The sequence below is a fragment of the Callionymus lyra genome, chromosome 6 (assembly GCF_982586985.1).
Source record: "Callionymus lyra chromosome 6, fCalLyr1.hap1.1, whole genome shotgun sequence".
Taxonomy (NCBI): domain Eukaryota; kingdom Metazoa; phylum Chordata; class Actinopteri; order Syngnathiformes; family Callionymidae; genus Callionymus; species Callionymus lyra.
This window is the reverse complement of record NC_141823.1, coordinates 17,138,301-17,158,385: the sequence shown is the minus strand read 5'-3', so window position 1 is coordinate 17,158,385 and position 20,085 is coordinate 17,138,301. Positions and strand designations below refer to the sequence as shown.

General features: G+C 37.7%; 2 protein-coding genes across 4 annotated transcripts; both read left to right on the top strand.

Annotated features, from left to right (window-relative positions):
* The first annotated feature begins 1,428 nt into the window (after positions 1 to 1,428).
* Positions 1,429 to 9,898, top strand: LOC148076572 (F-box/LRR-repeat protein 3-like). Of its 2 annotated transcripts, none has more exons than XM_087793943.1 (6): positions 1,429 to 1,679; positions 3,222 to 3,426; positions 3,799 to 3,963; positions 4,144 to 4,266; positions 5,447 to 5,618; positions 8,854 to 9,898. In XM_087793943.1, the coding sequence occupies exons 2-6, from the start codon at positions 3,223 to 3,225 to the stop codon at positions 9,492 to 9,494; spliced, it is 1,305 nt and encodes a 434-aa protein (XP_087650069.1). In that variant the 5' UTR covers positions 1,429 to 1,679; position 3,222; the 3' UTR covers positions 9,495 to 9,898. The 2 variants fall into 2 exon arrangements, with proteins under 2 accessions (XP_087650069.1, XP_087650068.1); XM_087793942.1 differs by having other exon boundaries at positions 1,429 to 1,689.
* A 2,679-nt stretch (positions 9,899 to 12,577) lies between these two features.
* On the top strand, positions 12,578 to 18,604 carry LOC148076571 (LIM and senescent cell antigen-like-containing domain protein 1). Of its 2 annotated transcripts, none has more exons than XM_087793941.1 (10): positions 12,578 to 12,735; positions 13,929 to 14,085; positions 14,176 to 14,242; positions 16,061 to 16,181; positions 16,351 to 16,500; positions 16,588 to 16,738; positions 16,934 to 17,026; positions 17,112 to 17,160; positions 17,646 to 17,721; positions 17,879 to 18,040. In XM_087793941.1, exons 1-10 carry the CDS (start codon positions 12,707 to 12,709, stop codon positions 18,015 to 18,017), a joined length of 1,032 nt encoding a protein of 343 aa, XP_087650067.1. In that variant the 5' UTR covers positions 12,578 to 12,706; the 3' UTR covers positions 18,018 to 18,040. The 2 variants fall into 2 exon arrangements, with proteins under 2 accessions (XP_087650067.1, XP_087650066.1); XM_087793940.1 differs by lacking the exon at positions 17,879 to 18,040 and adding an exon at positions 18,151 to 18,604 and having other exon boundaries at positions 12,579 to 12,735.
* Positions 18,605 to 20,085: the final 1,481 nt, after the last annotated feature.

Here is a 20,085-nt window from a genome sequence, read left to right as displayed (position 1 = left end):
AATGAAATGGGAGTTACTGATATTTTATCCACAACGATGATATTTGATGTTGCATTTATGACTTGATTATGTTTGCTTTGTCAAAGGGCGAGTGAATAAAATAATAGTTTAAAACGGTCAAACAAACATCAAATTTGTTCTGCTGGTTAATGTTAACGTAGATATTTTTAATTTGACTGTCAAAATAAATGTTTTCTCCACCAGTTTGACATCTTGAAATTGTCTGTTGCGAAACTCGACCTCAAGATGGCAGCATCGTCCAAGTTAACTGACGCTAAATCCTGATTTGATTTGATTTCCTCGCATTTAAATAATGTTCAGATTAAAGATTTCCCTCATCATTTCTCCACATGTATAAACATTCTTTAAACTTCCCGAATAAGGTTGTCGATAAAATTAAAAATGAAGTAATTTCAATTGAAATGTATTGTTTTTAATGTTTTAATCCATATTTATCAGCAACTGTAAGAGTCCATAGATGACTTTACCATTTCAATTCATTTCAAGTGACTGTAAATTTAAATGAACAACTATTTTACATCATGGCATGATTATAACGATACACCGCTCTGTCTTTCTGCTTTGATAATAAATATACATGATGTGCCACTTAATAACCAGTTTGAATCAGTTATTTTAACTATTTCAAATGATAATAACAATAATGTAAAAACTACATAATTATCCTTATTTGATATGTATGTACCCGAGTTTCTCAACTTGCACGATTGAAGTCAGATCTTGTCTTGAATATTAATAATAATTTGGCAGTTTTTACCAAATACACTATGAATCGATAAAGCTAGTGTGGTTTCAGGTAAAACACTCCCATACAAGAGTAGACATATGTCTGTGTTGAACTCTGAATATGGAAGTACAATATATCAGATTACTGAATTTAAAATTTATAGAATTTAAAAAGCCATATATTAAAACAATATTGAATTTAGATTTTTGTTGTGCAATAAGAATATAAATCTTTTTGTAAAAAAAAAACCCCACAACAAAAAACGTTTATTATACATTTTAAAAACATAAATTATTGATTTCAATTAGTCCATAAAATCAAATTCATCATTTTATAAAGGAAATCCATAATTAAAATAATGAATTCGAACAGTGTTTTTTTCATAACTACATCCTATTTCAAAAGTTTAGTTATTATACATACTAGGTCTTTTTTTCCTGCAATCCCCAGGGAAAAAAAAGTTCCGATAATGTAATTGTTCCTATATTATTTGGTAGATCTGTATCCCGAAGCAACACACAAGAAATAAAATAAATATATTTAATCTAGCTAAGATTTTCTGATGTTAAGACTCAACATGGTCCTACCATGTAAGCTTAAAAATGTCTCCCTCTGCCGGCGCTTCTGTGTAGCTACAGGCGGCTCAGCCCACTGACTTAAGCACAAACGCCATCTTTAGCTGAAACTAGTGAAGCACTCTTGGCTAACTAGGTCAGGCGCGTCGCTGTCAAAACAAAACAACAACAACAACACCCTACAAACCTCGATCCACACGCTTCTCGTCGACATTTTCCATCCTCACAACTTATCTCGGCGCTTTATTTATGGTCCAATGTATTTGATCGGTCGATCCGCACGAACGCAGTTATGTTGTGTTGGACCTGGTCTAGGTTGAGGGACCACCTTCTGTGAGGACTTGAAGACTGAGCAGGTAAGACCAGGTAAGAAACACCATCATCCACTGTGTGTTAAACAATGAAACAAACTCAACTTTGCGAAATGTGGCGAGTCAGCAAAGCTAGGTTGGAGTTAGCTTTGCGACTAGTGGAGTTGCGTACTTAAGCTAACATATGTTGGGTTTATTTATTTTTAAAAAAGGAGAGAGAATTAAGTAAATAAGCTGTACCTTTGTCTGAGTTCAATATTATCTTATTTGCACTTTTCGATCCTGACTTAAATCCCTGCTGTTTTTGTTTTGATAGAAGGGGCGTGTCCTCCTGAGACAGTTGCTCTTACTTTAGTCAAAGATTAAGCTTTTTTGTGACTAAATTCTACCATTCTAGACCATATTCTACCAATTCTAGACCATATTAAACTGCATTTATATATGATCAGTTAAGACATTTTGTTAGATGATACAGAAATTATGATAAAAATGTATTCAACTTTGCAACAAATAATACATTTGCCATATTTTTTTTAGTATTATACCAGAGAATATAACACATGTTTAATTGATGATTTTCATTGTTTTGTCCCTTAAACCAAACTCTTATCTGCACAGAGTCAATATTAAACTGCATTTATATATGATCAGTTAAGACATTTTGTTAGATGATACAGAACTTGTGATACAAATGTATTCAACTTTGCAACAAATAATACATTTGCCATAAATATGTAGTAGTATACCATAGAATATAACACATGTTTAATTGATGATTTTAATTGTCTTGTCCCTTAAACCAAACTGTTATCTTATTATTCCACATGATTTTCATGCATCATCGTATCCATCTAATTCGAAAATGGAAAGGTGTTTCAATTTGTGACACTGGTCTGGAAAAGCGTTGTTTAAATATAAGTTACTTACTGTTGAAGAAGGTGTTTACAACTTGAATCTTTAAGGCAATTTTTTTTAGATTTAAAGCAGAGTTTACCTAAAGAATAGTTAAGTTTTACAAGTTGTGTGACAGATAACGGACGTTAAAATCAGACGTCAATATTATCTTAATAATCAGAGCTAGTGTCAGGTTAAGAATCTACGATTAAGGCTTTTACTTAAACAAAGAATAGAAATCAGATCTGGTTAAAGTCACTTTTTTTTTTTTTACTCGTACAAGTGAGAAAAGTAGAGAGTTTACATGTCTGTCTGAATCCTTTCTCAAGCCCAGAGCTGTTAGTTCGCTGTTATATTTTGGTTGCACTTTCACAAGCTGTGAGTTATTTTACACCAAAGGTTTCCACCACAACTACATATCTTCCAACACAACCTTGAATGAGTTCAGACATGACGACATCTTTACACACTCATTCCTCTCCCACTCAACCAGTGATTTAAAAAAAACAGCGAGATGATATTAATGTGGTTAAGAAACATTGATAAACATACTTTAGTGAAGGACTTTCCTATCAGCTAGCCCAAAGTGTTTGTCACCACACGAACAGAGTCAAGGGCACAAGCTACATCTCAAGCCGTGTTCCAATTATGTTTAACCATTTGGTCTTTTATTATCTGCTCTTTGTACTTCAGTATGAAACGAGGTCTCGAGGGGAGCGAGCGGGAGGACGGAGGTGACGCGAGCGATGGTTCTCGGGGGACTCTTAAACGGTCACGCAAACAGAGGAGGGAGAAAGACTGGGTGGATGAGAGTGTCCGCTGGGAGTGTCTGCCACAGGAGATCCTGCTCCACATCTTTCAGTATCTGCCACTGCTGGATCGAGCCTTTGCCTCTCAGGTAACCGAGTTATAATGAGACGTCGCTTCCTTCTCTCCGTGGATCTTGCCTCACAGGAAGATGCATGAGCAAATATCCTGCTTAAAGTCGTACTCGGAATTTTAACGTTTTTTTCTAGTGTTAAAATGATGCAATATCTCACTATATTTTTTGTAATATTACATGTTTATGTATTACATGTGCTTTCTTTGGTGGTTACTTGGAAAGATAATTGAATCCCAGGTTAGATATCTTGACTAAAACTATGGTATCGAAGCACTTAAATTTGCATTATTTCTCTATTATTTATAGAAAAGGAAGTATTAAAACAATATAAGCTGAATTTCATCTTCAAGGTGGTTTCGTTTGTTCATATTTTTCATGTGTTCACAGGTGTGTCGGAGATGGAATGAAACCTTCCACATGCCAGAACTGTGGCGCTGCTTTGAGTTTGAGTTGAACCAACCTGCTAGCTCCTACCTGAAGGCCACGCACCCCGACCTCATCAAGCAAATCATTAAACGTCACGCCGACCACCTTCAGTATGTGAGCTTCAAGGTAAGATGAGACGTCCAGAGAGAGAGAGAGAGAAGTTATTCAATTGAATTCATACATGAATTGAATGTAAAATGCTGGCTTTGGCGAGAAGAACGGGTTGTTCTTGACCTGTGTTTAACAGCAAACATGTTCCTTTTACTTGATAAACATAACATTTTATTTTTCATGTTTGCATTGAAGGTGGACAGCAGCAGAGAGTCGGCAGAAGCAGCATGTGACATCCTCTCTCAGCTGGTCAATTGCTCTCTGAAAACATTGGGTCTCATCTCAACAGCCCGTCCTAGCTTCATGGAACTACCCAAGGTACGATTAAAGTATCACGGCTCTTGATTCCTCGTCGATGTTTATGGGAAACCCATGTTTTGTACTCATCAGTATGAGTCTGTTTGTACAAAACTATCTTTTTATTGAAATATTTATTAGAGATTAATGGGACGGATCTCATTTACCATAACCACACCCACTTGACTGTGATTAGCTAACCGCATTAGCCACACGTCAATCAAGAAAGTCAAGGGACTCGTTGTATAAACAAAGCGGGGTGTGATTACAGCTGGTTGGAGGAGGACTGAAGACCATTATTACGTCATAACGGACTGTCGTAACCTCTCGTTTGCCAAGATTTCAGACTGGGGAAAACACTTTGTTTTTCAAAAGATTAAATCTCGTTTACTGTAACTACTCTGCTGTGATTTGTCAAAAGTCATGCTTTGTCACTGCACGTCATTAATCTGATGTTGCAGAATTTCCATACCGCATAACTCTTGATGAAGTCGTAACTGATTTTTATTTTGAACCAAATATGTCCAAACATCAGCTTCTAAAGTTGCCAGGGTAGACCGTATCCTCTCGTCCTCAGTCTTACCCGGATGTCACAGGATTTCCAGAAGTTAAATTGCGACCAAAAAATGAACAAACGCTGCAAATACTTCAATGTTTATTGTAATAATAAATAATCGAAATTATTGTATTTTTATACACACTTTATTGAAATTTAAACCCGGCCTAAAAGATCTATAATACAAATATTAAATGAATACACAAATAAATAGAGTAAAACAGTGCTGTTAAATTTAAGTGCATGAATATTTTCTTACACTAGAATGAGAGCTCGCTCATAGACCGGTGTTGCCTGCTTTTCATGGTCATCTTTTGGGGCGGCGTGGAAATCCAATTGAAGCGATATTGTAATATTTGTAAATGTTGAGCTGCAACAAAAGATCCCAAGAAGCAATTTTCTGATATCTGCGATTTTTAAAAACGTGAAATTCCAATTCGATGGACCAAAATTAATTCACTCTATCTCCGTGATTAACGTAGGATTTGGTGAAGCAATTAAATGTAACGGGTGCACGAGAATAATCTCATGTCAGATGAAGGACACTTCCCTCTGAAAGCGAGCGTAGAATAAAAATCCCTGATAAACATGTTTCCTCCCCCTGAAAGTTAATTGCTTCTCACTCTTTGACTCTCTGACCAACAGTCTCACTTCATCTCGGCGCTCACGGTGGTCTTTGTCAACTCCAAATCGCTTTCCTCCCTGAAGATTGACGACACTCCCGTCGATGACCCTTCCCTCAAAGTCCTGGTGGCCAACAACAGTGACACCCTCAAACTGCTGAAGATGAGCAGCTGTCCTCACGTCTCTCCTGCAGGTACCGATCCCAGGAGCCCCGCGGCAACACAAAGAGCAGGTTCAACATTCCGGATGTCTTCCTAGAAATTAAAATCATTCCTTGTTTTCTAAAACAGGATAGAGTTGAACATTAAAAACAAGGTCCTTCTAATGTTTCTAATCCTATTAAAAATATTTTCATTAATTGCTTGTTACCATTAGGAGAAGCGTTACCACAGGAAGAAGGTCACAAGTTTCTGGTGATGGGTTGATGAAGCTTCATGAAACAATGTCATGATGTTTAGCGGTCAGTAGGTGGCGCCATCAGATTAAAAAAGGATGTGATGTTTCATTAGAACAGTTGTTTAAATCAAAGGAAAATAGGGCAGGGACCGCTATTTAGTGGACTCTGCCAAGCCAAAATAAAGGAGAAAAAACTAGTCTAGAAATAAAATCAAGCTTTTTTAATTTTTAATAATTCTTTAGTAATAATTTAATCATTATTTTATATCCTTATATATTATCAAATTTTTTCAAAATGTTTTTTTTTATAATATTCACTTCATTAGTAGAAGCGTTACCACTGTAAGAAGGTCACAAGTTTCTAGTGATGGTCTGGATGAAGCTTCATGAAACAGTGTCATGTTGTTTAGAGGTCAGTAGGTGGCGCCATCAGTTTAAAAAATGATGTGATGTTTCATTAGAACGGTTGTTTAAATCAAAGGAAAATAGTGCAGAGACCACTATTTAGTGGACTCTGCCAAGCCAAAATAAAGGAGAGAAAACTAGTCTAGAAATAAAATCAAGCTTTTTTAATTTTTAATAATTCTTTAATAATAATTTAATAATAATTTGATATCCTTATATCTTATCTCATTTTTTCCAAATCTTTTTTTTTAAATAATATTCACCTCATTAGGAGAAGTGTTACCACAGTAAGAAGGTCAAAAGTTTCTAGTGATGGTCTGATGAAGTTTCTTGAAACAGTGTCATGTTGTTTAAAGGTCAGTAGGTGGCGCCAACAGTTTAAAAAATGATGTAATGTTTCATTAGAAAGGTTGTTTAAACAAAGGAAAATAGTGCAGGGACCGCTATTTAGTGGACTCTGCCAAGCCAAAATAAAGGAGAAAAAACTAGTCTAGAAATAAAATCAAGCTTTTTAAATTTTTAATAATTCTTTAGTAATAATTTAATCATTATTTTATATCCTTATATATTATCTAATTTTTTCAAAATGTTTTTTTTTATAATATTCACTTCATTAGTAGAAGCGTTACCACTGTAAGAAGGTCACAAGTTTCTAGTGATGGTCTGGATGAAGCTTCATGAAACAGTGTCATGTTGTTTAGAGGTCAGTAGGTGGCGCCATCAGTTTAAAAAATGATGTGATGTTTCATTAGAACGGTTGTTTAAATCAAAGGAAAATAGTGCAGAGACCACTATTTAGTGGACTCTGCCAAGCCAAAATAAAGGAGAGAAAACTACAGAGTCAAGAAATTAATAATTCTTTATTAATAATTTAATAATTATTTTATATTCTTATTTCTTATCTCATTTTTTCCAAATGTTTTTTTTAAATATCCACTTCTTTTTAAGGGGACAAAAGCGACCAAAACCGAGGACAAAAGTTCTAAAGCAAAAAAAACTCTACAGTCATAATTAGAGTTTTTTTTAGTAATTAATAATAATATTCTCTTTCTTATAATGGATTGTTGAACCCTCCTGTAGAACTGGGAGCGTCTCAGCCACCTGTGAAAAGAATAACTTTAAGTGTTTAGTTAATTATTCACTGACTGTACCTCCTCTTGAACTTTCTACTTGAGCAGCACCTACTTCAGTATCTGATGATGTTTTGAAAAAGAATGTTGATTAAAGAGAAACAAATTTCAAATGATTTTAAATCGTCCTTTGAAACCAACTTTATTGAGTGAAACGTAAAACAAACATTCTATTAGTTCCTTGAATTCAATTATTTGTAATGTGTATCTGTTCATCACTTCTCTGTTATGAAATCCTACAAATTGCCGCCACAAAATCTCTCCAAGGAATCTTCGCCTGAATTACATAGAATTATGTCGAAAACGTCGTGGTACGTCTCCCCTGACGGATCACATGTCTCGTCTTGCGTGAGAATGGGGGAAACTCCTCAAGTGCTTAATGTTTTCTCTTGAGAAAAACTGAAATTGAATCCTGTTATATTATTATTGAGTTATTTGTATGTTGTTAAGCAATTCTAAAAGGCTTAATCTTTATTTATAAAGGGCGCTTGAGTCAGTTTGTTTACTCTGTCACAGGGGCTACAGAGCTCCTCTCGGGATTCAAAATGACCATCATGAACTGGCCTTGTTAATCTACAAAGTCTAATGGCCTTTGTGCTAACTACTCCCTTATTATGACTCTTATATTTTCTCTGTAGCTCAAATATTAATGCTATTATATTAATATTGTAATAATATTATCACAGCTTTTTAAAAGCGACAAGTCCTCCAAGTGTTTTTTAAGCCCTTAGCAGCTTCTGTGTCGTTTCAATTGTAATCGGCTGAAAAAAGACACTGGTACCCTTTTAACGCTTGTGTTACGACCTCCACCACTGCATATGTATTTATGGAAGCCAGGAAGGTTGTTCAACTTGACCCAGAGACAACACAAGGGATACAAAAAACACATTTGTTTTCAGGTCACCTTGACCCAGAGATACAACAAGGGAATTCCACAACCACATTTGTTTTTCGGGCTTTCGGGTCACCTTGACCCAAAAAAACCACAAGGGATACCACTAACACGTTTGTTTTTCGGGTCACCTTGACCCAGAGATAACGCAAGGGATGCCACAACTACATTTGTTTTCGGACCTTTGGGTCACCTTGACCCAGAGACAACACAAGGGATACCACAACTACATTTGTTTTCGGGTCACCTTGACCCAGAGATAACGCAAGGGATGCCACAACTGCATTTGTTTTTGGGCTTTCGGGTCACTTTGACCAAGAGATACCACAAGGGGTGAGAACACAAGCATAATAAAAGTAAATTTCATAGCCTCTCTTTTATTTATTTAAAGTATTTGCCTGGTACTTCAGTTGGTGAAAGTATATTTGTATGTATTTGTTATATTTCCCATTACACTTCCAAGTATTTCCAAAGGGATTGAGTTCAAAAGCCTCTGATAATGTTACATGTGTCAATTCAAGTAGGTCTTGTTACCGTGGTCTGCAGTTTAATGAGCTTCACTTCTGTGCGCCGGCTTTGATGCTCCCTCTCACCTGTCCCCGCAGGTATCCTCTGCGTGGCCGATCAATGCCACGGCCTGAGAGAGCTGGCGCTCAACTATCACTTGCTGAGCGACGAGCTGCTCATCGCGCTCTCCTCCGAGAAGCACGTCCACCTGGAGCACCTCCGCATCGACGTGGTCAGCGAGAACCCGGGCCAGCACTTCCACCGCATCAAGAAGAGCAGCTGGGACGCCATGGTGCGTCACTCCCCCAACTTCAACCTGGTCATGTACTTCTTCCTCTACGAGGACGAGTTCGACCCGTTCTTCCGCGACGAGGTCCCCGTCACGCACCTGTACTTCGGCCGCTCGGTGAGCAAGGACGTGCTGGGCCGGGTGGGCCTCACCTGCCCCCGTCTGGTGGAGCTGGTGGTCTGCGCCAACGGGCTGCGGCCGCTGGACGAGGAGCTGATCCGCATGGCCCAGCGCTGCACCCGGCTGTCGGCCATCGGCCTGGGCGAGTGCGAGGTGTCGTGCAGCGCCTTCGTGGAGTTCGTCAAGATGTGCGGCGACAGACTCACGCAGCTGTCCATCATGGAGGAGGTGCTGGTCCCGGATCACCGCTATGGGCTGGACGACATCCACTGGGAGGTGTCCAAGCACTTGGGCCGCGTCTGGTTCCCCGACATGATGCCTACATGGTAGACCTCAGGGAGCGACGCCGGTTGAATATTTCTTTTTTTTTCTCCTGTCCTTCCCTTGTAATGGATTCTATACAGTGTCTGTCCCTCAACGGACTACAAGATAGACATTGTTGGACTGTTTAAAGTCGACATTTCCCATTCTTGTATATTATTTTATATATTAATATGTATATTTATGAATTATTCAGATGAATCGGCCCAACATTACGCCTCAATTTAACCAGAGTAACCGCCTATATAATCTGTGTTGTGTCGAAAATGGGTGAAAACCTCGACACAACGGACAGTGATGTTGCTTCTTGTACATATTTTTGATGTCATGTGTTATGTCTGAGATTTTTTTTTGGATTCCTATGTAGCAATAAACGTATAATGTAGCCCATAAAAAGATTTTTATGCATTTAAGCTTGTTTATTGTTGTGTTTTGATTAGACCTGTTGTTCAATTAACTCAAGGGCCACATTTTATTCGGTGACTGTTATCAATATATAAGTGAGTGAAAAGCCTAAATATATAAATGCAAAACTCAAATAAAAAAAACAGAAAAACGAACGAAGCTAACTATAAGTTAATTATTTTATTCAATTTTAAGTAACTTATTTTTTGCTTTATTTGCTTAAATCTTTTTTTTAAAGGCCAATAGAATCTCATGGAAATGGCAGAAAATAACTGACAAACAACCCTACTGTCATAGCTATAGTTGAACTATAAATAAACTATAATAAAATGGTTTCTGGATTAGTTTTTTTAGTTCATGAGGGCCACAGAAAACAGTCAGAGGTCCCCATATATCGCACTTTCCCGAGGTTACACTGATGCGTTTAAAAACCTTGAAACGTATAACGGCAGCTACCGAGAATGAGTCATGATGCCGGATCATTTGTAGCGGTGGAAAAAAAAAAACGACACACCGAGCATAAACCTGAGGTTTTTTTTGCAATATTCAAGATTGCAAAGATGAGCCCGGAAACCAGAACTTTTTGTACCTTGTTGATTAGAAGGGAACAAATCCACCTGATGTTTGTGAAGCATTCATCTGCAAGATCAAGTTGTTCCAGCGAGAGAGGGATGAGTCGTACAGAGTCGCTCTCGTCGCTGGAAGGAACAGAAAGTCAGTCTTTTCATTTTAATTTTAAGAAGTACGCAGACGTCCACCGACAGACGGGAATCACACGAATGTCAGTTTCTACTATCTATCATTTAAGACATTTTCAAACCGGTGAAAGATTTTTGCTCCCATGGTCTCTTCATCGCTGTCTTTAACTGGGACCAATTTCCACAGATATCAAGTCCCTGACACTTGTAACATAGACCTTTACTTTCTTTCTTTTTTTCTTCTCTTTCCTCGAGTCGCTTTAATTCAACCCTTGTTAAAGTCCCTCTTCCTTGTCCAGTGTGGCCCCAATTTCAGAATACATTTCATGGCTGTACGCGGGGAAAAGAGAATGGAAATATCACCGAAAATTGGGGGCTCAGCCTTCTGAACGTGAGTGTGAAGCAATCACACTGTTCACCGGTTCACTGCTTATTTTGTTACTCTCCAAAATGTATCTTTATAACGGCTAAAAGGTAAATCGGGTGAAACAAGGAGGAGGCAATTTGACCTTAGTTTAGCCGTACTAATGCTAATTTATCGTTCACCTGTGTGAGCATTACACCCACGTTTCATAGATATGATGCAACTAAGCTTGAATAACCAGATTAAGAATGTATTTCAATATCAAAGTTAGGCTATTTTTCCTCTCCCTCTATACTCAGAGAGGTCTTGCTGCATTTACCATTTTTATATTTGAATGTGCTAATGTAGTGCTACAGGTCATCAACGCTTGCAAACAAACATTCAAGCTTTGTTTTGTCCGTATAAACATTGAATTTTAAACAAGCACAAGACACTTGAACTCGTTGGGAAGTATCCCATCTCTAATAAGAACGTCACCCTTTTTAAAAAGAGAACCATGGTCTTGAACGTAAGTAAGTAAGTAATAGTTATTTGTAAAGCGCCTTTTTAGACCAGGATCACAAAGTGCTTTAACAATCAAAAACAATACACAGTTAAAATATATACTTTAAAAGGCCAAGACACATAAGAAAAAACACAGGAGTCCCAGAAAATCAAGGAAAAAGTCTGCACGAATAAAAAGTTCATAAGATGTTTCTTGAAGGAGTCAGTAGATCCATCAAACACAGAGGGAGATGAAGATCGTTCCAAAGCTTAGGAGCAACAGCCTGGAAGGATTTCTCTCCTCTGGTCCGGAAGCGTGTTCAGGAACCATCAGTAGATTCTGATCCACAGACCTCAGAGCCCGAGCTGGGGTGTAAGGCTGGATCAGATCACTGATGTAAGGAGGAGTCTGACCATGAATAGATCTGAAAGTAAGAACCAGAATTTAAAAATTGATGCTGAAAGAAACTGGCAGCCAGTGAAGAATTTTAAAGGTCAGGGAAATGTGAGTTCTTCTACTAGAGCGAGTCAGAATTCCCGCCGCAGAGTTTTGTATTAATTGAAGGCGAGACAGATCCTTCTTGTTTAGACACGAAAATAAACTGTTACAATAGTCAAAACGAAAAGACATGGAGACAAGACGCATGGATTACAGGCTCCAGATCATGTTGTGACAACATTTTCCTAAATTTAGAGATTTATTAGTCAGTTTTCTGCAGTGTTGAACTAGAGACATGTCTTTGTCAAATACAACACCAAGGTTTCTCAGGCTCAGTTTGACAGACTGACCTAAGTCACCCAAGTACTGACTCAACCCTGGAACCTTATCATCAGGCGCAATAATAATCCTAATTAAAAGTAAAAAACAAAACAAAAACTGAATGTTTGATCCAGATTAAAACTAGGGTCCAAAACTATCCAATTTCAACTATTTTCAAGATTTGAACAAATCCGATGACAAAAATCTGATCTGACCACCGATGAACAACTCAATATATTTATCAGATCATCTTCTTCTTATAGCAGTGAAATAATACATTTTAAAAAAGTCCAATTCTGGACACAAACGTTCTAAAGTGTGAACCGAAGCTCGCCCAGCTGTTGACATCACACTTCCGGGGACACTCCCGGACGGTGGGCGGGTCTTCGTCTCTGCTCGCCTGGGCTCGGCTCTCCTGGGACGGTCGACGTGCACGTACTTTCCCTTGAGCTCTCCGTTATTCAAGCAAAACGAGAAAAGCAAACACTGAGCGTTTGTTGTCATTCGAGGGATGCTCGGTGTGGCAGGAATGACGGGCAGGTCAGTGTTTCCTCATGTGTGGGGAAAAAAACTTGTGTGAGGAAAAGCTAACCCTGGAGCTAAAGCTAACGTCGTTCAGAAAAAACACGTCATAAAAGTTACTCTATGCTGAGAATTTGAACGAAACGACTCATAAATGAACCTTATTTTCTTTTCTCTAAGGATTTTTCACGTTAAAATAAGTTTAAATGTATTTTGCTTTGATTTTTAAGTTTTGCTACATTTAGCTAGCTAACCAACAGTAGCAACACTATTATTATATTTAGAAAAGTATTCCACCTGGGGTTAGTAAAGTACTTTATTCATATGTTTTAACATTGTTGTACGATTTAGTATTTACTACAGTATTGTATTGTGGTAGATGACTGTACAATACCAGCTTTGTTGCCACCCACAGGTTTCAACATGTCTTGAATTAAATAAAACACATTCTTGCAACATTCTGCATCCTTAATGGATATAATTTATACTGGATATAGAATATTACATATATTATTACGTGATTGAAATGATGTGTAAAGATGGATCATTTTGCATATTAAAACTGTTTTTAAAAGGAAATATAAAAATATAGGGCTGGGCGTTTAATGCTTCAAATTATTTTATTATTATTTTTCTTTTTTATATTATTTTTCATTAAACTTGTTTTGTTGTTAGTCAGCCAGTTTTTTACATTATATTATTTTAATTAACTTGTTTTTTTGTCACTGTGGACTGTTATATTTCGTCTACACTTGTTGAGTGCAGTTGTCTTATACTGTTTTTATTATGTTTATATTTGTTTGACTTTTTTTGAGTGGACGGTTATATTATCTACTTTTGTCATTGCTATATTAAAATAATAAAACTTAATAATAGACTGTAGTGTTTATTACTCATGCTTCAAAAGCCCGCAATGTTAAATAACGAGAATACTAGATATCAAACTACAGGATATTTATATTTTGGCATATTTCCCTGCTCTATTGAATTATGAATGTCGGAACTTTCTACTTCCTACTTCGTCTTGCAGTTTTATTACCAAATAGGGTGATGTTGTGAGCAACCTCTGATTCACATGTTTCTATCCTCAACGGCGACAGCTGATGTACACACACTTAAGTTTGTTATTTCACCGATGATAAATGCAACCCAACCCAGCAGCTGTTTTTTTTGCCATTAAAAGTGTCATAGGTATGGTCTTGTGTTTCCAGCATTGCTAATGCTCTAGCCAGTGCAGCCTGCGAGCGCTGCAAGAGCGGCTTCGCGCCCACTGAGAAGATTGTCAACAGCAATGGAGAGCTGTACCACGAGCAGTGTTTCGTGTGCGCCCAATGTTTCCAGCAGTTTCCAGAAGGGCTTTTCTATGAGGTATTGGTGTTGCAAGTAGCAATGCTAAGAAAGAAATGTTTTTTTTCTGCTTTGACGGTGTGACCTTCATGAAATATTTCCCATCCACAGTTCGAAGGTCGTAAATATTGCGAGCACGACTTCCAGATGCTGTTTGCACCGTGCTGCCGCCAGTGTGGTGAGTATCCTTGATATTATATTAAACATACCAGAAAACCAAAGTGGGTTTATGTTGTATGCAGTTATGTAACTACAAACTGAAGAGAAAAGATCCAAAATACATACATACATATTTTACAGTACGAGGTTAAACTGTTCCAGTCCTGCAGCAGCTCAAACACATTAGAGACAGTCAATTTAGATTTCTGTCTCTAGGTTAGACATTACAGGAAATCCACTTGCATGTATCAAACCTGTGGCAGCGAAGAAAAACATTTTTGGGAATCAATTTCTCCTTTTTAAACATGGTAAATGTATTATTTATTAGTACTTTGTTCATTAGGGTTACAAGGGAAAGTTGGAATTTTCCTTTATTAAGATAGTTACCTCTAAATTCTACACAGATGTATTAAGATGACTATAACACTGAAACATTAAATTTAAAATGTTTATTTACTTTACTTGAAAAAACAGTTTTTACACTCTCTTTCACTTCTACGTATCACTGCTATTACTTTGTAATTAATATTCCTTAAATGATGAACTGTCGACACAAAATTCCAAATGTATAATCAACGGCTACAAAAACTAGTAGTGAGAAGTGGTGGAATATTGTGTAAATATGTTTTTTTTACTTGGTGATACTTATGTTGTTCAAAACATCCTTTTTTTAAAATAATATGTCAGGATTATTAGGATTTGTAAATTGAAAATCAAATAAACATGGAATAATGCTTAGTCATTTACGATGTATTTCAAGCTTGATAATGCTGAAGATTTGATTTGTGTAAAAAGGAAACATTGAACTAATATGTTTGGTAATTAAAACCTCCAAGGATGAGAGGTACTTCCCTAAACTTGCACACACTTGTGAGCTTCCCACTTGTCTTTCGGCCACCTCAGGAGCATTTTAGTCAAATGTAAGCACAATTTAAATACTGCACGAGTGCATCGGGGATAACATGCTCTGATTTAATTAAGTGGCACAATTAACATTGAAGTATCTCTCTGAGACCACTATAGAACCCATTTAGAAAACATAATGGAGTCCTCATTAGGAACTGTACAGCTCTGCGGTGCACAGAAAAAGATGATACTCTACAAAAAAGCTTAGAAGTGATACTTGTGTGTCTTTGTTGTGAGAGGCAGAAGTGGTGCGTGAAATTGGTTTGATTAAATACAAAGATGTTGTTTCAGAAAAGTATTGCTCAACAGTTTAGTTAGGCCACCACTTAAGCTCCCGCATGCTTATTTAGTCTTTACGAGTCGTGATCATCCTTCTTTATTATCTGACATGAAATGAAAGGGTGGTTAAGCTTGAGCTTGAGCACTCGCCTGCCTCAGAGTCCAACAAATACATCATGTATTATTTCTTTCCATTATTTGGTCCGTCAGTTGCATATGTTTTTTGCCGGGCTTCCACTTTCAGTCTTCATTACAACAGCTGTCGTTTGATCCTTCTTAAAAGTAGAAACACACTTTTAGTTATTGTTAGTTTAACGTTTTGATCATGAAACAATTCTTTCGAAATGATTCTATATTTAAGATAAAATAGAGCTTTTTCATTCAAAGACCAGTTTGATATGTTTGTAGCAGAAAGTGGCTTTGAATAATAGGGAAAAAAATGTATTTTTTTCTCTTGAACAATCTAGTTTGTGTGCAGTTTGAATACATGCATAACCAATGTCGTATGAAATTTTGAATATAAACCTTTGGCATCGCTTCTGGAATGATGTTTATGGATTTATTTAACCTGAGTTCAATTACACAGCTGAGCACCACATTTACTTATGCCTTGTGTTCACTGGCCAAAGCTTATTTCCCCCTATTTTTCCAGGTGAGTTTATCATTGGCCGGGTCATTAAAGCCATGAATAACAGTTGGCATCCCGAGTGCTTCTGCTGTGACATCTGCCAGGCTGTGCTCGCGGATGTGGGATTCGTAAAGAACGCTGGACGGTATGCCATACGCTTCCTATTTTACATGTATTGAGAGTCTTAAAGGCACATTAACCTCTATCTAAAAGCACTTTAAATTGCTTTTTTTCCCCTATAAAATGCATTAGACTTCGGTTGAATTTAACGCTTCATTATCTCTTGTATGAATTCCATACGCTCTTTTTTTCAGGCACCTGTGTCGACCATGTCATAACCGCGAAAAGGCTCGTGGCCTGGGCAAGTACATATGCCAGAAGTGTCACGCCATCATTGAAGAGCAGCCGCTGATTTTTAAGAACGACCCGTATCACCCGGACCACTTTAACTGCAACAACTGCGGGTCAGTGTCACTGTTTTTTCTCCTTCATACTTTTACTCTAGACTTTTTTTTTTTTTTTTTTTAAAGATGGGTTTTTTCTGTCCACAGGAAAGAACTGACTGCCGATGCCAGGGAGCTGAAGGGGGAACTTTATTGTTTGCCCTGCCATGATAAGATGGGCGTCCCCATCTGCGGCGCCTGCCGGAGGCCAATCGAGGGCCGCGTCGTCAATGCTATGGGCAAGCAGTGGCACGTTGAGGTTCGTGATCAATCCATTCGGACGGTTGCTTCATTTAATGGGCGATTGGATGTTTAATAAAGTAGTTTGTGTTATTTTGTTCGGTACAGCTGCGAGATAAATACATGTTCTGTGGTTGTTGTTGTTGGTGGGAAATCAATGAATGATTCTAATAAAGGTAATTATTGATGATTTTCAACGGTTTTGTAATTGCAGCACTTCGTATGTGCCAAATGTGAGAAGCCGTTTCTTGGCCATCGCCATTATGAGAGGAAGGGGTTGGCCTACTGTGAGACTCATTATAACCAGGTACGTTGGACTCATCAATTTAAAATGATTAGTTTGAGGACACATTTTTCATAACACCCAACTTTAATACTTTTCTTTTTTTTAGCTTTTTGGCGATGTGTGTTATCACTGCAACCGTGTGATTGAGGGTGACGGTGAGTATTTACATGAATTCTCAAACCTTTAATGACACCATTGACACTCAACTAAATCTAGTCGGAGAGTTTAGGTTCGGTACACCAGGTGATAGCGGCCGACAGAAGGCCCACATTTAATGAATTAAAGCGGGTTTCAGTCTTTCCAGGAAATACAAATGGCTTTCAAGGGAAGGACGGTTGAAAGAGTCCTCGTAGGTATTGTTGTCTTTGATACACATGCAGTCTGCACAGCTGGGTTGCATCTCTCTGACTCGGGTCTATAGTAGCCTTAGCAACAGAGGTGGTGAGTGAAGGCAGTATTTTAATAAAATAAGATGAAGGTCCAAAGATTGGGTGATTCAATTGTATCGTAAAGGGTTATGAAGTCTTCTGACTGATGGCTCGAAGGCTAATCAGAAAACCCATAAACCTTGGAGGGTTTATTCAATAGTACCTTTGTTTTGTTTCGCTCGCCATCTGAAATATTGTGATCCCCCCCACAGTGGTGTCGGCTCTGAACAAGGCTTGGTGCGTCAGTTGTTTCTCCTGCTCCACCTGCAACACGAAGCTCACTCTCAAGTAAGTTTATTTATTTTGTAATAAAATACACTTAATGTTGTCAATCTCTTCCTAACAATTCTATTAATCCTAACACTCCTTGCATTTCTTCTTTCCCTCTCTCATGTCCTTTAAAAAAATGATTTTACTTCTTCTTACTAACACATCACTGTATTAGAGATAAGTTTGTGGAAATTGACCTGAAGCCAGTTTGCAAACACTGCTATGATCGCATGCCAGAGGAGCTGAAGCGCCGTCTTGCAAGACGTGAGCGTGATGTCAAAGACCGCAAGAAAAAAGCCGCTGTTTTTCAGTAGTCCTGGCTCACGGTTAACCTCCGTGTCGGCTGGTTCGTGCTCCTTCCTGCCTTTTCTCTTTGTCTTTTATAGATCTTTACCACATCACAGTAATCTGACTGAAATTAAGTTGAGCTCTCGTTGTATTTCGCAGGAACAAGTTTGTGGAGTTTGACATGAAGCCCGTTTGTAAAAAATGTTACGAAAAGTTTCCCCTGGAGCTGAAGAAAAGGCTGAAGAAGCTGGCGGAGGCTTTAGGACGCAAATGAACTGCAGCGAGCCAGAAAAGCTGAACGTTCTTCTGCCAAGTGTGGCCTATTGGCGCCCACTATTTTGTTTGTGCATGCTTTGCTGCCATTTCCCCCCTTTAAAACCCAAATTAAGAAATGTAAGTACATTCCTTTAAAGTAAGAAAAACTCCACTAATAACGCATTTTTTTTATGCATTGAAATGTCCATTCTCTACCTTGAATAACAAAATAATACTAATGCTAATGAGACATTTTTTTTAGTGCCTTAACTTTGTTTGTAATCATTGTGTCTTAAAATCTAAATGTCTGCTGCAACAATGGAATGAATGCTCTCGAAATAAATATTCGTGTTCACCACGTTTTTGTTGTCTATTGAACCGAGTAGTCGTTCACACTTTATCGAGGCGTCTTTATAACTTCGAACGATAGAGGGCGCTGGTGTTACGCATCACACATTTCTGTGGTCTTCGAGTTGTTCCTTGTTTGCCAGTCGATGGCTGCAGTAAATCAAACACTTTTAAAAAAACATTGTTTTTAACAAAGCGTCCTTCGAGGCATTGTTACAAAATAATACTGATTGATTCAATCCTGTGAATTGATAAATCCTGCCAGGAAATGCATCAAATCTCTGCATTTAAATCGTCGTGCAAAGTCAGAAAGTAACATTTCACACTAAGTTAGTTATCATCAATTACTTCAACCATTTCACACAGAGGTAGATTTTATTGCAAGTGAAGAGCGTCTCTGGAAACATTTGACTTAATGCATTCATACATTAATTCCAACAGCTTCGGGCATCAAAGTGTAAAGAATCACAAAGAATGCAAATTAATTCTGATATTTACTCCAGTTGTCTTGTTCATACACTAATGAAAAAAAATTGTTGCAATATACTTGAAACAATGAGACATCTGTTTTAATACATTATCTCAGTGTTCAAGCTGCACAGTTCTGGTAGAAAAAAATGTGGAGAAAACATCTCCACATCTCCAAGACTTTCAAACAAGTCAGAGTTGGCCTGTGTTGTGCTGGTGTGGACATTTTTTATTAAATATAAAAAAAAAATCGATATACATGCACGTCTGAGAAAAATCCCAAACATAGCTTGGCCTGAAATCTGAAGTTTGACTGCTTAAGGTATGAAACATGTTCTCTTGTTTTACCAGGTCTTTGCAAAACAACTTTCCCTTCCAGACTCCACAGAAGCACGTTTGCATCTCTGCACTTGTTGTTCATTGTGTTTTGGTGGCCTGTACATATGGATTTTTGTTATGTGTCGAGCACTATCGTAAGATTTCAACTTCATTAAAAAAATGTTTTATTCAGTCCAAACTGTAAAGCAGAGCAGCAGAAATAAAACTCCATATGTCCTTTGAGTTTAATGTGTCAAGGGGCGACATTTTAGTGTTGCATCATCTGGCCTCTGTCGTAAAGATTTTATTGAAGCCTGACTATAAGTGAAAAATATATATATATGGATTCCATTTCACATTTCTTTCAAGTAAGGGCAACAGTGGGTTTCAAACAAACATGTCTCGCTTTTTCGAGCTCAAAGGGTGGCACTATCTCATGTCATATTCCGTCTAAATAGTTATTTTGCTGAATTTAAAGCTTCAGAAATGCTCTCCACTTTCCTCTTGACACTAGTGATGTACTGTGATTTTAAGAGTCCAGTAGATGTCACTCTCGTCACCGTAAGATATTCTGACGAAAGCTCTTATCATTTTTCAACTGAGGGCACCACCTACTGACCTCTAAAAGTAGGACACTGCTTCATGAAGCTTCAGCAACACATCACTAGCTACTAAAGGCGCACCTTCCCCTGGATGTGTTCAGAG

Excerpts from the sequence above, each read along its gene's own strand:
- LOC148076572 (XM_087793943.1), top strand. The coding sequence starts at position 3,223 with ATGAAACGAGGTCTCGAGGGGAGCGAGCGGGAGGACGGAGGTGACGCG. Across the intron at positions 4,267-5,446 it reads GCTTCATGGAACTACCCAAG|TCTCACTTCATCTCGGCGCT; the intron begins GTACGATTAAAG and ends TCTGACCAACAG. Across the intron at positions 5,619-8,853 it reads TCCTCACGTCTCTCCTGCAG|GTATCCTCTGCGTGGCCGAT; the intron begins GTACCGATCCCA and ends CTGTCCCCGCAG.
- LOC148076571 (XM_087793941.1), top strand. The coding sequence starts at position 12,707 with ATGCTCGGTGTGGCAGGAATGACGGGCAG. Across the intron at positions 14,243-16,060 it reads ACCGTGCTGCCGCCAGTGTG|GTGAGTTTATCATTGGCCGG; the intron begins GTGAGTATCCTT and ends CTATTTTTCCAG. Across the intron at positions 16,182-16,350 it reads TTCGTAAAGAACGCTGGACG|GCACCTGTGTCGACCATGTC; the intron begins GTATGCCATACG and ends TCTTTTTTTCAG.